Source organism: Schistocerca nitens, chromosome 2 (genome assembly GCF_023898315.1).
Source record: "Schistocerca nitens isolate TAMUIC-IGC-003100 chromosome 2, iqSchNite1.1, whole genome shotgun sequence".
Taxonomy (NCBI): Eukaryota; Metazoa; Arthropoda; class Insecta; order Orthoptera; family Acrididae; genus Schistocerca; species Schistocerca nitens.
Window position 1 is genome coordinate 33,456,502 of NC_064615.1, and position 16,657 is coordinate 33,473,158.

At 46.0% G+C, this 16,657-nt stretch overlaps 1 protein-coding gene across 5 annotated transcripts in view; it reads left to right on the plus strand.

Moving 5' to 3' along the window:
- LOC126235694 (G protein-activated inward rectifier potassium channel 3-like) overlaps positions 1 to 16,657 on the plus strand; it is a 690,709-nt gene that overhangs the window by 372,120 nt on the left and 301,932 nt on the right. For all 5 annotated transcript variants that reach the window (XM_049944441.1, XM_049944440.1, XM_049944438.1 and 2 more), the window contains exon 5: positions 10,729 to 10,947. In XM_049944441.1, coding sequence (XP_049800398.1) covers positions 10,729 to 10,947 — 219 coding nt within the window. The remainder of the gene's footprint in view (positions 1 to 10,728; positions 10,948 to 16,657) is intronic.

Sequence of the window (16,657 nt, forward strand, 5' to 3'; positions counted from 1 at the left end):
CAACTGCTAACTCCATTCGGCGATGGTATGCGCAGTTTAAAGCTTCTGGATGCCTCTGTAAGGGGAAATCAACGGGTCGGCCTGCAGTGAGCGAAGAAACGGTTGAACGCGTGCGGGCAAGTTTCACGCGTAGCCCGCGGAAGTCGACGAATAAAGCAAGCAGGGAGCTAAACGTACCACAGCCGACGGTTTGGAAAATCTTACGGAAAAGGCTAAAGCAGAAGCCTTACCGTTTACAATTGCTACAAGCCCTGACACCCGATGACAAAGTCAAACGCTTTGAATTTTCGGCGCGGTTGCAACAGCTCGTGGAAGAGGATGCGTTCAGTGCGAAACTTGTTTTCAGTGATGAAGCAACATTTTTTCTTAATGGTGAAGTGAACAGACACTGTGCGAATCTGGGCGGTAGAGAATCCTCACGCATTCGTGCAGCAAATTCGCAATTCACCAAAAGTTAACGTGTTTTGTGCAATCTCACGGTTTAAAGTTTACGGCCCCTTTTTCTTCTGCGAAAAAAACGTCACAGGACACGTGTATCTGGACATGGTGGAAAATTGGCTCATGCCACAACTGGAGACCGACAGCGCCGACATCATCTTTCAACAGGATGGTGGTCCACCGCACTTCCATCATGATGTTCGGCATTTCTTAAATAGGAGATTGGAAAACCGATGGATCGGTCGTGGTGGAGATCATGATCAGCAATTCATGTCATGTCCTCCACGCTCTCCCGACTTAACCCCATGCGATTTCTTTCTGTGGGGTTATGTGAAAGATTCAGTGTTTAAACCTCCTCTACCAAGAAACGTGCCAGAACTTCGAGCTCGCATCAACGATGCTTTCGAACTCATTGATGGGGACATGCTGCGCCGAGTGTGGGAGGAACTTGATTATCGGCATGATGTCTGCCTAATCACTAAAGGGGCACATATCGAACATTTGTGAATGCCTAAAAAAACTTTTTGAGTTTTTGTATGTGTGTGCAAACCATTGTGAAAATACCTCAAATAATAAAGTTATTGTAGAGCTGTGAAATCGCTTCAATCATTTGTAATAACCCTGTATTTATCTCTGTCTCTTTCTTTTAGTACAAAAGTAACGTTTCCAAGAACGGGTACGTGACACAGCTAAATTCATAAAGCACTTGGAAAGTAAAATGATATTCCAATACAATCGCGGATATAAGACGTGTCTCATTTCCAAACGGAAGATATATTTTTCCTTTCATTAATAGGAAACATTAAATAAGTTTTGTCCCTGTAATCTAGAAGACAGCCATCTTCATAAAGAAGGCGTACAAAGAACATTAAACATTTACAGACGTAACTTGTCTTACTTCTCATTTGTTTGCAAGAGAAACAAAATTACAGTTATTGTTGATCAGCAGTAAATCACTGACGCGTTCCGTATTTAATTGGCTGCGGCGATTTCTTAGTAACGTGCCGGCTTTTCTAAAGCATCTTTCACTAGGTGCGCTCGTTGCTGCAATACGTAAAATACTCGTACGTCTTGCAACTGCAGCCAGGCCTGGCAGATCTGTTTCCTGTCTGCTCCACCAATTTAAGATGTCGTCATCGTCTCCGTGGTGCATTAAAATGTAGAGATCTACTCCATATGCTGCGGATGATCTGTTGTTCCTCCATTCCTCGAAACGATCTCTCTTTCTGGGTGGTGATGACACAGTACTTGAAGGATCTATGATAATAAACAATAGGGACAGGTAATACAGAGCTGATGTGGAAATCATCGAAACGTTCCCGTAAAAACGAGGTGTTTTACGTGAATGAAATATTATACGAATTATAACATTCCCGTTTCTCTTTAATACACTATCCACTAACTATGCAAAAACGATTATGTTAATGATTGCACGTTGTACCTGCGTAAGTGGTACACATTTGTCGCACATTGCTAAGAATTTCCTGCTTTTCATTTATTTCAAGCATATTAAGATCCGCCGGCCGCGGTGGTCTAGCGGTTCTAGGCGCTCAGTCCGGAACCGCGCGACTGCTACGGTCGCAGGTTCGAATCCTGCCTCGGGCATGGATGTGTGTGATGTCTTTAGGTTAGTTAGGTTTAAGTAGTTCTAAGTTGTAGGGGACTGATGACCACAGATGTTAAGTCCCATAGTGCTCAGAGCCATTTGAACCATATTAAGATCACGGAAAGACGGCCAAACAAACGTAGCAATCTTATGGTTCAAATGGTTCAGATGGCTCTGAGCACTATGCGACTTAACTTCTGAGGTCATCAGTCGCGTAGAACTTAGAACTAATTACACCTAACTAACCTAAGGACATCACACACATCCATGCCCGAGGCAGGATTCGAACCTGCGACCGTACCGGTCGCTCGGTTCCAGACTGTAGCGCCAAGAACCGCACGGCCACTCCGGCCGGCAGCAATTTTATGTCTGGAAGTGATTACAATCTTCTCACAAACAAAGTCAAGGCTCGATTTTTAATCCTTTGTACCTCCTGTTAAAAAATACATATCTGTTAGAACACATCAGTTACGCTAGTTAATTATAAATCTATCGCGTATAATAATGAAACAGTGCTTTTAACTGCGGTAATTACTCACCTGACAGTCAGTGTCATTGACACTGCAAATTTTGTTCCAGTTTGTGAAACCAAAGAAGAACTAACTGGATTGTCGGTTCTTTTTCGCCTTCTAATTCATCTGTGGCCTCTTTAACTGGTCTCAGAAAATCCGCAATTTTTCCTGCAAGCTCATTATCATATCCTTGCAATATGTAAACGGAGTCCTTTTCCGTCAGCAAAGCAGTAACTTCGTTATACTGAGTGTGTAAGGATTCCAGCATGGTGTACAAGCTGTTCCAGCGTGTGCAGACCTCTTGTTTCAACGATGATTTCAAAGACGAGCAGAGGCCACATTTCTTAACGTACCTTACAATGCATTTTGCAGTCTTTATTGTTGATGCGATGTTCGGGGCATGATTTAACAAGAAGCTATCTTCATCGAAAGTATGGCTTAGTGTTGTGTTTATACAATGAGCAGCGCAAGGAATCCTTTCGTGATTTTCCAAAGCCTTTGTTACATTGGCACCCTGGTCGGAGACAAAAACAAAACTGTGCAACATGTCCGGCGGAATGTCCCAATCAGCCATCCTCTCTTCAATTTCCTTCATAATATTTACTCCCGTCTTCTTAACGTCCGGGAATTTTGTTGTAAATAAGACATTGTTCACAAGAGACCAATCTGTGTTAATGTAATGTGTTGTAAGCGCCAAATAGTGCACCTGATTATGCGAATCAGTCCACATATCAACTTGTGCAGCACATGTTTTATTAATAACTTCCGCAATAACAGAAGGCATTACATTGTTTCGTATTGCATCAGCTTGTTCTCTGATATGTCTGCTTATAGTAGACGGATGTGGCATGACATCTGTCAAGTTAACTCCTCCATAATGCGCACCAAGATGTATTCATTCTTGGCCTAGTTCTCTGAAACCTTCACCGGAAACAGCACTAAAAGGTCTCATATCTTTAGCACACATTCCAACACACTTCGCTGTAACACTATTTTTTATTACCGCCGGTATCCCTGAAGGAGCTGTATCTTTCTGAGGTTTATTGCATCTGTGTTTCTTTAAATGAGTGGTTCCCGACTGGAAACACAGTAATTTGGAGCAGTTTATGCGTGTACCCAGTACACGCACTGTTTTCGTCTACAACCAACAGAAATGTACTCCATACTTGGCTTTTTCAAAAAATGGTTCAAATGGCTCTGAGCACTATGGGACTCAACTGCTGAGGTCATTAGTCCCCTAGAACGTAGAAGTAGTTAAACCTAACCAACCTACGGACATCACAAACATCCATGCCCGAGGCAGGATTCGAACCTGCGACCGTAGCGGTCTCGCGGTTCCAGACTGCAGCGCCTTTAACCTCACGGCCACTTCGGCCGGCACTTGGCTTTTTAGACCTTCCCGTTTCTTCAGTGTGTAAACATTGGTTTCAATCTTACTTCTTACTGCACTGGCTTCCTCACACCGCATGATTGCAGAGGGAGACACACCACAAATGAGAAGCCCGTACTGGCTGCAGTCTCACACGGATAATGACACGTGTAATGTGTTTGAAGTTACGTGCTACGTATTCGGTCACGGCTTCTATACTCGGTCACAAGAACTAGTGCGGGCAGCCTATCCAGTTAGGGTGTGCTCGCCCCATTTCGTACAGTATTTTGTGCTCGCTTACGCGGTCATGCAGCGCTCTACTGGCTACGACCGCGAAGCCGAGGACGGCCACGGCACAGCACGTGCTCCTACCAGGAAAAACAAGCGAGCGCGATGTGACCTCTGCTCAAATGGTCGGCCGTGTTCATCGCTGTTTATGAAAGCAGACGCCCGCTAACAAGGAAAAGACTACTAGCCAAGGGAACTGAACTACAGATGTTGTGTGACACCGTCCGTCATCAACTTGACTATGAATTACATTCAAATGACAAAAGTCACGAGACAGCGATATGCGCATATACAGTTGGCAGTAGTGTCGCCTACACAAGATATAAAACGGCGTTGCATTGTCATTTGTACTCAGGCGATTCATGTGAGAAGGTTTCCAACGTGATTACGACCTCAAGACGCGAGTTAACAGACTCTGAACGCTGATTGGTAATTGGAACTAGACACTTGGAACTTTCCATTTCGGAAATCCTTAGGGAATTCAATATTTCCAGATCCAAGGCGTCAAGAGTGTGCAGAGAATATCAGATTTCAAGCACTACCTCTCACTACGGAAAAGACAGTCTGGCTCTGAGCACTATGGGACTCAACTGCTGTGGTCATAAGTCCCCTAGAACTTAGAACTACTTAAACCTAACTAACCTAAGGACAGCACACAACACCCAGCCATCACGAGGCAGAGAAAATCCCTGACCCCGCCGGGAATCGAACCCGGGAACCCGGGCGTGGGAAGCGAGAACGCTACCACACGACCACGAGATGCGGGCGGAAAAGACAGTGCCCGACGGGCTTCACTGAACGACCGAGTGTAGCGGGGCTTGCGTACCGTTATGGGTACTAACATACAAGCAACACTCCGTGAAATAACGGAAGAAATTAATGTGGGATGTACGACGAACGAATCCGTTAGGACAGAGCGGCGAACTTTGAAGTTAATGAGCAGCAGCTGCAGACGACCGTCGAGATTCCCTTTGGTAACAGCACAACATCGCCTGCAGAGCCTCTCCTGGGCTCGTGACCATGTCGGTTGGACCCTAGAGGACTGGACAACCGTGGCCTGATCAGATTAGTCTCAGTTTCAACTGGCAATAGCTCATGGTACCTTTCCAGTGTGGTGCAGACCCCACGAAGCCACGCACCCAAGTTGTCAAGACGGCATTGTGCAAGCTATTGACGGCTCCGTAATGGTGTGGGCTGTGTTCACATGGAATGGGCTGGGACCTCCGGTTCAACTGCACCGTTCGTTGCCTGTAAATGAATGGTTATGTTCGGTTACATGGAGATGATCTGCAGCCATTCGTGAACTTCATGTTCCCAAACATTGATGGAATTTTTATGGGTGACAATGCGCCATGTCACCAGGCCACAATGATTCGCGACTGGCTTTAAGAAAGTTTTGGACAGTTCGAGGAAACTATTTGCCCACCTAGATCGCCCAACATGAATCTCACCTAACATTTATGGGGCATAGTCGAGAAGACACTTATTCCAGGAAACCCTCTCTGCACCGGCAACATATTCTCAATTATGGACGAGTGTAGAGGCAGCATGGCGTCCATGCCACGTCGAGATGCCGCACTAAGTCAGGCAAAAGGAGATCCGACACTGTAGTGGGAGGTATCCCATGACTTTTGCACCTCAGTGTGTATACATGTTGGTAGATTTCAAAACCCCTTTGGTAATCCCCTCCTAATCAAAATATCCTGCAGATCATTCTTCAGAAGTACGGAAAACTGACTACTCACTCTAGCTGGTGCTCTCCTAGTCCCGCATCACTGTTGGCCGCCATCACTATTGTCTTGGTCAAGTTAATTTGAAAACTGTATTTTTGGAACAGCGATTTCCTCACGTTGAGTCTGCCCTGATCAAGATATCATCACCAAAGGCAACTGCGTTAAGTTCATCAAAACCTTTGTTCATTTTCTTCATTATATCATCCATAAAGGTGATGGACGGTAGTGGGGAAAATGCTGCGTCTTGCTGAACTCCACTCTTGGTCTGAAACCAAGAAGATCGTCCCTCTCCAACTTGTACGCAGCTAGTACAGTCCTTGTACAGTGTCTGGATGTTTCTTACCAGCCCTTCAGGTACATTCCTTCTCCTTAGGCACTCCCAGGTATTCTCTCTTGGAGCACTAGCAAATGCTTTGCAATTGTAAATAAATTATCCTCTGGCTGCAAGGATGGTTTCTAATTTCTTTAATGCACAACTGACTTCGGAAGTGCCAACTCTATCTTCAGATTCCCCTTTAATTATTCATATAATCGATTTAGATATTGTTTTTTCGGGATCACAGCTGCCCATGATAACCGGTCAGCACTTGCGACCACAACACCACCCAAATGACGCCTTAGCGGTCGGCAGCAGACAGCGTACACATTTTGGCTATATTTCTGGATATACATATGAATGAAAGAACAGTTATTCCATTCCAACTGCGGTCTGCCGTTGGTGCAAATATTGTTACCACCGACATGTGCGCTTCATGTAGCTGGTATGTATGTAATGGGACCAGCCACTTCTGTCCCAGTCTTCATCACGAGAGGGACGGTTTGCTTTGGGGCTTGTGCATGTGTGGAGTGCACAAGAATAACCTGTGCATACTGGACCTCGAACCAATGTAGGACTGTTTCACTTGCAGACAACTTCCAGTTTTGTACGTCAAGTGGCAAGATAAGTAATCTGATTCGGCCAGCATGTGGAACCACGATAAACATGCATTTGGATGGCAGGACGGCGATTTGAACCCAAATCTTTCCACGTGTATATTCAATGTCCTACCACTGCGGCATCTCACTCGGTGATTTTTTTTAAGCAAGGACTGCCTTATTCTGACTGCATTTTGTTATGAACTATCTATGGCTTTCGTAGCTACTGGATAGTGAAGATTGCTAAATAGATAAGAATTCCTGCTTCAGTTTGGTAATAGAAACGTGTCAACAATTATGCACTGTAGAATAGCAAAACAACTCCAAAAACAGGTACGATTTGAGATGTGGTAGTTTATGGTGGACTTCATTCCAAGTCACGGTAAGTGGGGGCGATTGCCGGGAAATGAGCTGACTGATCCAAAAATTTTGACCTTCAGGTAATATGTGTGGGCCTCGGTATGTGACGCTTTGCAGCAGCCTGGCGCAGCATGAGTGAGCGCATTGAGTTTCCTGTGATCAAACTACACCATTGCGCAGACGCATACTTCGCGACACGGCGCTTCTGAATCCGAACCCCCTCCCCGTCCTACTTGTGCAGGTGTCGCCGCTCTGAAAATAGCGGACAGACAGCGGCCTCTGTTATCTTGCCAATCAGACAGAGGCTGCAGGCCGCACCTACCGAACCCTCTTGTAACGCTGAAAACGTTTTCAGTGGTGTCTCCTGGTGCTTAAGTGCATAACATAGACTATAGGATATTTATAGCACTATTGGTATCTAAAAAAAAAAGCAGGTCTGTGAGACTTTTGAGAGGCAAATAGAAGAAAAAGGTTAGATATCGCTTGTGCATTGCTGTCCTGAGAAAGGTACTGGAAGACGTAGGTCGCGATTGTCTTCGCCGAATTGTGGGTGATGTCTCGGATGTGTCTGTAACGAGTAGGTTTGTACAATATTTTTACATTTGTGTTTTGAAAGAGGATTGCATAAAAAACGAAGAGAGTGCAGTGGATACGCAGATTCAAAAGTCAGCCTTTTGTTTGATATTTTGCTGTCATTCATAGCTTCCCATCTAATGCATATCTTTTTTCTTTGCCTAATACACAAAACGTCATCGATAGTTATGTCACATACTGTAATCTTTACCTTGCACTAAAGTTTTCCCCTCGGCTGTTCCTGCTCGTGCCAAATAAACTATTCCTGTACGACATAGCACATGTCCCACTAAACCATCTCTCTTTTTTTGTAAAAGTGTTTTAAGTCAACCTTTCCTGCAAAGAAACAATTAAAGAAGTACGCACAGAACAGAACATACCAGCATTCCACATGAAACTCTTCCTGACATGACATTTTCGAAATCCCTACTGCTAGTACTGGTGCATCGATCAATGGTGGACGGGGTGATGTACGCCTGGGGTACTATACTGTCTGATCAAAAACATACGGGCACCCCTATGTAATGCGGATTTGGCCAGCAGATGCCACTGGGGACGGAGGCGCAGAGTGTTCTCAGTAGACAGGCAGCAACAGCTTTGGATGGTTGGGAGAGATCAGTCACTTCTAACGTGGATTAGTTATTGGATGTCACACGAGTAACAAATCCATGAGGGACATTTCAACCCTTCGAAACCTGCCGAAGTCGACTGTTTGTGATATGATTGTGAAGTGTAAACGCGAAGGAACAAACCACCGGTAACCTCTGTGGAGGTTGGTTGTATAAAATCGCTTGAAATCAGCGGAAGGAATCACTCGTGAATTGCTTCAGCTAGAGCAATACTGTGCATAGGGAGATCAAAAGACTGGTGTACGGTGGTCGGGCAGCTCCTCATAAGCCACACATCCCTCTAGTCAGTGGTCAGCGACGCTTGAGGTAGTGTATTATCTTGAGTGATGTATCACGCTATAGTCTGGCAGTCCGATGGAAGGGTTTGGTTTTGGCGAATGTCTAGACAACGTTACTTGCCATCAGGCGTAGTGCCAATAGTGAAATACGGAGGAGGTGGTTAAGGTAAGGGAGTGTTTCTTGTGGTTACGGTGTGATCCTCTTACTGCGCTCAAGAAAACGCTAAATGCAGGAGTATGTAAACAGTTTTCACACTGTTGCGTTCTGCGTCAGGTGGGCGAATATTTCGAAGAGGCTGATTCAATGTATCAGCATGACAATGGGTCCTATCATAAAGCAGCACCTGTGAGGCACCGATTTGTGGACAATAACATTACTGAAATGGACTGGCCTGCGCAGACTCCCAACCTGAACTCAGTGGAGCACCTTGGGGACGAGTTCGCTCCAGATCTCGACGTTCAACATCATTGCCTTCTCTAGTTCGGCTTTTGAGGAAGAATGGTCCCCTGTCCCCCCAGACATTCATACACGTCATTGTATGTGTCCTCAGAAGAGATCAAGCCACAATAAAGGTGAAGGGTATATACATCCCATAATGTGTCCACAAATAGGTGTCTGGATACTTTTGATCAGATAGTGTAGATCATTCTGCGGTACGACAAATGAAATGAGAACATTAAGGAAAATACGCGGTGGAGAGAAACTACAGCAGGATATGGAAAATCGAATCAAGCAAAATTTACAAATAACCATAGGTGGAAAATTCATCGCTGTGGAGCTAGGGCAATAGTGTAATAGCCAATCAATGATGAGTGTGCAGAAATTAGTCCAACAAGCGAAAGTGTTCGTGCGAGTCTATCAGCGCGGTTTTTTCTGTCAGAGTTGCTGCTTTTTTATGCTGTGGTTGTTGCCCTTTCGTGCTTCTGTTAGAATAATAGTTGACTCATTCTGTGGCTTATCAAAAACTAAATCACGTGGCGTGTATACTTCATTATTGGTAATACTGCACGTTATAGTAACACATATCGACTATTTTTTGCAGAATGAGATTTTCACTCTGCAGCGGAGTGTGCGCTGATATGAAACTTACTGGCAGATTAAAACTGTGTGCCGGACCGAGACTCGAACTCGGGACCTTTGGTTTTCGCGGGCAAGTGCTCTACCATCCGAGCTACCCAAGAACGACTCACGCCCCGTCTTATTATTTCTTGCAGTGCTGTTTCTGGAGTGCAGTTTATCTTCTTAATAAATTGATGATGTTACGGTAGCTGATTTAATATCGAACCTTTACCCAGAAAACATCACGGAAAATTCGAGACCAACGTAACCAACTAGGGATAGAAATGTAAAGTTTGCCTAGTTTTGTCGGTTCAACTGAGACAATTATCTTCAGCTAATTTAAATACTTCGTTAGCACAACAGGTATTAACTGGCGCAAGATAGTTCCACGCTCGTCGCTGATTGGCTGGCATTCTACTGTCGCCTCGTGATGACTGGGTGTTGTGTGCTGGCCTTAGGTTAGTTAGGTTTAAGTAGTTCTAAGTTCTAGGGGACTGATGACCTCAGAAGTTAAGTCCCATAGTGCTCAGAGCCATTTGAACCAATCTACCGTCGCAGTTCCAGTCCGGTAAAACTCCAACTTGTGCTTATCGCAAAAATTTTACTGCATTCGACGTCCACTACCCAACCCTGACGTTGTTATCGAGTTGTTTTTCATCACCCTGTATAGACAAGCGCTTCGTCTTACGCTGCGTCTTTAGAAGGAATGACAAGTTGACTAGTTGTGTGGTGGTAGTAGGGCCTATACCTACATGCTGATCCCGGCGGAGGTTCGAGTCCTCCCTCGGGCATGGTGTGTGTGTTTGTCCTTAGGATAATTTAGGTTAAGTAGTGTGTAAGCTTAGGGACTGATGAGCTTAGCAGTTAAGTCACATAAGATTTCACACACATTTGAACATTTTTTGAACCTACGTGCTGTACGGGAGGAGCACAGTTTGGTGACGTTTGTGGTGTCTGTGTGGTGCAGGCGTGATCGAGTCGACGGGGATGACGACGCAGGCGCGGTCGTCGTACCTGCCCAGCGAGATCCTGTGGGGCCACCGCTTCGAGCCGCTGGTGACCTTCAAGAAGGAGACGGGCGAGTACGAGGTGGACTACAGCCTGTTCAACAACACGTACGAGGTGGAGACGCCGCTGTGCAGCGCCAAGGCGCTCGACGAGCTGCGGCAGGCGCACGGCAAGGCAGGTGGGTCCCCGCTCGCAGCCCGGCCGGCGTCAAAACGCCTCATCACCATATAAAACAGGTAGTGGGAAAAGCAGAGACCAGGCTCATACTCATCGGAAGAATCTTAAGGAATTGTAACTCATCCAGAAAAGAAGTGGCTTATAAGGCGCTTATTCGCCCGATTCTTGAGTATTGTTCATCTGTCTGGGATCCCTATCAAGCAGGACCGATAAAGGGGTTAGAGAAGATCCAACGAAAAGCGGTGCGTTTCGTCACGGGATCGTTGATCTGGCGAGAGAGCGTTGCGGAGATGCTAAACAAACTCCACTGGCAGGCGTTGCAAGAGAGGCGTTGTGCACAAAACGCCGTGGTCCTGGTTTCTATCAACACCTGCTGCGCGAAGTCTTAGTTACCGCAATTGGCTAAGAAATAAAACTCCGCTTCTCAGGGAACCTCCTCTCGAAGCACTTTAGGATGGTGTGGTCCGTGATCCATTCTGCTATTAAAGTTAATCTACTATAACCCATGTATGTCAGGTAGCCTTAGCTGGTGTGGAATGTTCGTGTCCTGCGTAGGCGACACCAAATCTTCCTGGACAGAAATAATCCTGGAGCAGGTATAGTAAAATACACTCCTGGAAACTGAAATAAGAACACCGTGAATTCATTGTCCCAGGAAGGGGAAACCTTATTGACACATTCCTGGGGTCAGATACATCACATGATCACACTGACAGAACCACAGGCACATAGACACAGGCAACAGAGCATGCACAATGTCGGCACTAGTACAGTGTATATCCACCTTTCGCAGCAATGCAGGCTGCTATTCTCCCATGGAGACGATCGTAGAGATGCTGGATGTAGTCCTGTGGAACGGCTTGCCATGCCATTTCCACCTGGCGCCTCAGTTGGACCAGCGTTCGTGCTGGACGTGCAGACCGCGTGAGACGACGCTTCATCCAGTCCCAAACATGCTCAATGGGGGAGAGATCCGGAGATCTTGCTGGCCAGGGTAGTTGACTTACACCTTCTAGAGCACGTTGGGTGGCACGGGATACATGCGGACGTGCATTGTCCTGTTGGAACAGCAAGTTCCCTTGCCGGTCTAGGAATGGTAGAACGATGGGTTCGATGACGGTTTGGATGTACCGTGCACTATTCAGTGTCCCCTCGACGATCACCAGTGGTGTACGACCAGTGTAGAAGATCGCTCCCCACACCATGATGCCGGGTGTTGGCCCTGTGTGCCTCGGTCGTATGCAGTCCTGATTGTGGCGCTCACCTGCACGGCGCCAAACACGCATACGACCATCATTGGCACCAACGCAGAAGCGACTCTCATCGCTGAAGACGACACGTCTCCGTTCGTCTCTCCATTCACGCCTGTCGCGACACCACTGGAGGCGAGCTGCACGATGTTGGGGCGTGAGCGGAAGACGGCCTAACGGTGTGCGGGACCGTAGCCCAGCTTCATGGAGACGGTTGCGAATGGTCCTCGCCGATACCCCAGGAGCAACAGTGTCCCTAATTTGCTGGGAAGTGGCGGTGCGGTCCCCTACGGCACTGCGTAGGATCCTACGGTCTTGGCGTGCATCCGGGCGTCGCTGCGGTCCGGTCCCAGGTCGACGGGCACGTGCACCTTCCGCCGACCACTGGCGACAACATCGATGTACTGTGGAGACCTCACGCCCCACGTGTTGAGCAATTCGGCGGTACTTCCACCCAGCCTCCCGCATGCCCACTATACGCCCTCGCCCAAAGTCCGTCAACTGCACATACGGTTCACGTCCACGCTGTCGCGGCATGCTACCAGTGTTAAAGACTGCGATGGAGCTCCGTATGCCACGGCAAACTGGCTGACACTGACGGCGGCGGTGCACAAATGCTGCGCAGCTAGCGCCATTCGACGGCCAACACCGCGGTTCCTGGTGTGTCCGCTGTGCCGTGCGTGTGATCCTTGCTTGTACAGCCCTCTCGCAGTGTCCGGAGCAAGTATGGTGGGTCTGACACACCGGTGTCAATGTGTTCTTTTTTCCATTTCCAGGAGTGTATTTGAATCCTTGCACATGCTTTTTTTAAATCATCGGTCTTCTGACTGGATTGATGTGGCTGGCCACAGAATCCTCTCCACTACCGACCTTTTCATCTCAGAGTAGCAATTGCAACCTACGTCCTGAATTATTTGCTGGATGTATTCCAGTCTGTGTCTTACCCTCTACATCCCCCTCTAGTAACATGAAAGTTGTTCCCCGACGTCTTAACGCATGTCCTATCATCCTGTCCCTTCATCTTGTCTGTACTTTCCACACATTTCTGTCCTCGTCGATTCTGCGGAGAGCCTCCTCATTCCTTATCTTATCAGTCCATCTGATTTTCGACATTCGTCTGTAACACCAGATCTCAAATGCTTCGATTTTCTTCTGTTCCGCTTTTCTAACGGTCCATGTTTCTCTATCATACAACGCTGTGCTGGAAATGTACGTTCTTAGAAATTTCTTCCTCAGATTCAAGCCTATGTTTGATTCTAGTAGATTCTTCTTGGCCAGCAATGCATTTTCGGCCTGTGCTAGTTTGCTTTTTATCTCCTCCTTGCTTCGTCCCTATTGGGTTATTTTGCTATCTAGACAACAGAATTACCTAACTGCATTTTGTTCGTGATCACCAATTCTGATGATCACTTTCTCGCCGGCCGAAGTGGCCGTGCGGTTAAAGGCGCTGCAGTCTGGAACCGCAAGGCCGCTACGGTCGCAGGTTCGAATCCTGCCTCGGGCATGGATGTTTGTGATGTCCTTAGGTTAGTTAGGTTTAACTAGTTCTAAGTTCTAGGGGACTAATGACCTCAGCAGTTGAGTCCCATAGTGCTCAGAGCCATTTGAACCATTTGATCACTTTCTCACTGTTCTTTTTTCTGCTACTTCTGATTACTTTCGTCTTTCTTCGATTTATCTAAAAATGGCTCTGAGCACTATGGGACTCAACTGCTGAGGTCATTAGTCCCCTAGAACTTAGAACTAGTTAAACCTAACTAACCTAAGGACATCACAAACATCCATGCCCGAGGCAGGATTCGAACCTGCGACCGTAGCGGTCTTGCGGTTCCAGACTGCAGCGCCTTTAACCGCACGGCCACTTCGGCCGGCTCGATTTATCTCAGTCCATATTCCGTATTATTAGACTCTTCATTCCATTCAACATATCCTATAATTCTTTTTCACTCTCACCGAGGACAGTAATGTTGTCAGCTAATCTTATTATTGATATGCTTTCACATTGAATTTTAATTCCCTTCTTGAACCATTTTTCCATTTCCATTATTGCTTCTTCGATGTATAGACTCAACATAAGGGGCGAAAGTCTACATCCCTGTCTTACGCCCTTTTTAATCCGAGCACTTCGTTCTTGGTCTTCCAGTCTTATTGTTTCAACTTGGTTATTGAACATACTGTACGTTATACGTCTTTCCCTATAGCTCAGTACTTCAAACATCTTGCACCATCTTCCACTGTCGATCACTTTTCCCAGGTCGACAAATCTATGAATGTGTCTTAATTTTTATTCGGTCTTGCTTCCGTTATCAAATGGAACGACAGAATTCCTTCTCTGGTGCCTTTACCTTTCCTAAAGCCAAACTGATCGTGATCTAACACATCTTCAATTCTCTTTTCCATTCTTCTGTATATTATTCTTGTCAGCAACTTGGATGCACGAGCTGTTAAGCTGACTGTGCGACAATTCTTGCACTTGTCGGTTCTTGCCTTCTTCGGAATAGTGTGGATTCTGGTGGTACATTCCCAGTTCCATAAATTCTGCACACCACTTTGAGTAGTCGTTTTGTTACCACTTCCCACAGCTTTAGAAATTCCGATGAAATGTTATCCGTCCCTTTTACCTTATTTGATCGTAAATCTTCCAAAGATCTCTTAAATTTTGATTCTAATACTGGAACCCCTATCCATTCGCTGTCGACTCCTTTTCCTTTTTCTATCACGTCATCAGAGAAGCCCTTTCCCTCACAGAGGCCTTCAATGTACTCTTCACACCTTTTCTATTTGCATTTAACACTGGAATTCCGATTGCACTATAGATGCTTGCACCCTTTCTTTTAATTTCACCAAAGTTTATTTTGACTTTTTTGCATGCTCAGTCAGTCGTTCCGAAGGATCATTTCTTTTTGGATTTCTTCACATTTACCGGCAGGCGCGGGGTAGCCGCGCGGTCTAAGGCGCCTTATCACGGTCCGCGCGCCTTCCCCCGTCGGAGGTTGGAGTCCTGACGTCTGACGTCTTTAGCGTGAGTTAGTTTAAGTTAGATTAAGTAGTGTGTAAGCTTAGGGACCGATGACCTGAGCAGTTGGGTCCCATAAGACCTTACTACAAATTTTTTCACATTTACCATTCCCAGCCGTTTGTCATTAGCTTCCCTGCGCTTCTAAGTGACTTGTATTTCCGTAATTCCGAATTTCCCTGAACATTTTTAGTCTTCCTTCTTTCGTCGATCAACTGGTGTATTTCTTCTGTTACCCACGGCTTCCTCACAGTTACTTTCCTTACACCTATAATTTTCATTGAAACTTCAGTCGTTGGCCTTTTTAGAGATCTCCATTTCTCTTCAGCGAACTGCCTACTTAGCTATTCAGTACCGCAGGGTCTACAGCTCCAGCGAACTTCAAACCGAACGAGGTGGCGCATCGGTTAGCACACTGGACTCGCATTCGGGAGGACGACGGTTCAGACCCACGTCCGGCCATCCAGACTTAGGTTTTCCGTGATTTCCCAAAATCTCTTCAAGCAAATGTCGGGATGGTTCCTTTCAAAGGGCACGACTGATTTCCTTCCCCATCTTTGACACAATCCGAACTTGTGGTCAGCCTCTAACGACCTCGATGTCGACGGGACGTTAAACCCAATCTTCCCTCCTTCTTTTTTTCGAACTTCGAGCGTATCTCTTCATTCTTTACTGTTTCGCATGGCACTGCTTTGCGCATTGATTCTTTCTGACTAGTCTCTTAAACTTCAGCCTACTCTTCATCATTATTAAATTATGATCTGAGTCTATATCTGCTTATGGGGAAGCCATATAGGCCATACAACTCAATATCTGATTTCGGAATCTCTGCCTGACCATGATCTACACCAGGGCCGCACAAGGTGCATGCACCGGTGCGTCGCACAGTGCAGAGTGCAGAAGGCGGCTGCGCTATGTTGACGACGGTGCAGACCCCCCACTCCTCGGCTTTGCCTCTCACTTCCTCAGCTTGTGTCGCTCGCGCCGCCTGTCTCGACCTGTTTCAAAGCTTTTACCCTGTTATCTTCGTCATTGCCAAATACTAATGTACACTAGGTGGAGAGCTTAGTTTGGTGTACCGGTACAAAAGAGATTTATATAATAACTGTAATGATAACAATTTTAAATTTGGTTTCAACACAAATGTATCTTCCTATGTGCTCTTTATTTTATTTGCAATTATGCTACTAAGATCTGGAACAAGAGATTGGCTGACAGCAATTCTGAGAGAATTTTTTTTTAAATTACAGTTAGAAATACTCGCACGCAATCTAGTTTTTGTACAAGACAAAACAGAAAAAAATCTTTCACACGCACAAGTGGAACCGAACATAGAAATAATCTTCTCTGCTTCTCTGTGTAACTTGGGAAATTCTTCCTTCGGCAAATTCTGGTAGAATTTGAGCAAACCTTTTGTATTGTCAAACACATCCTTTCGGTGAACA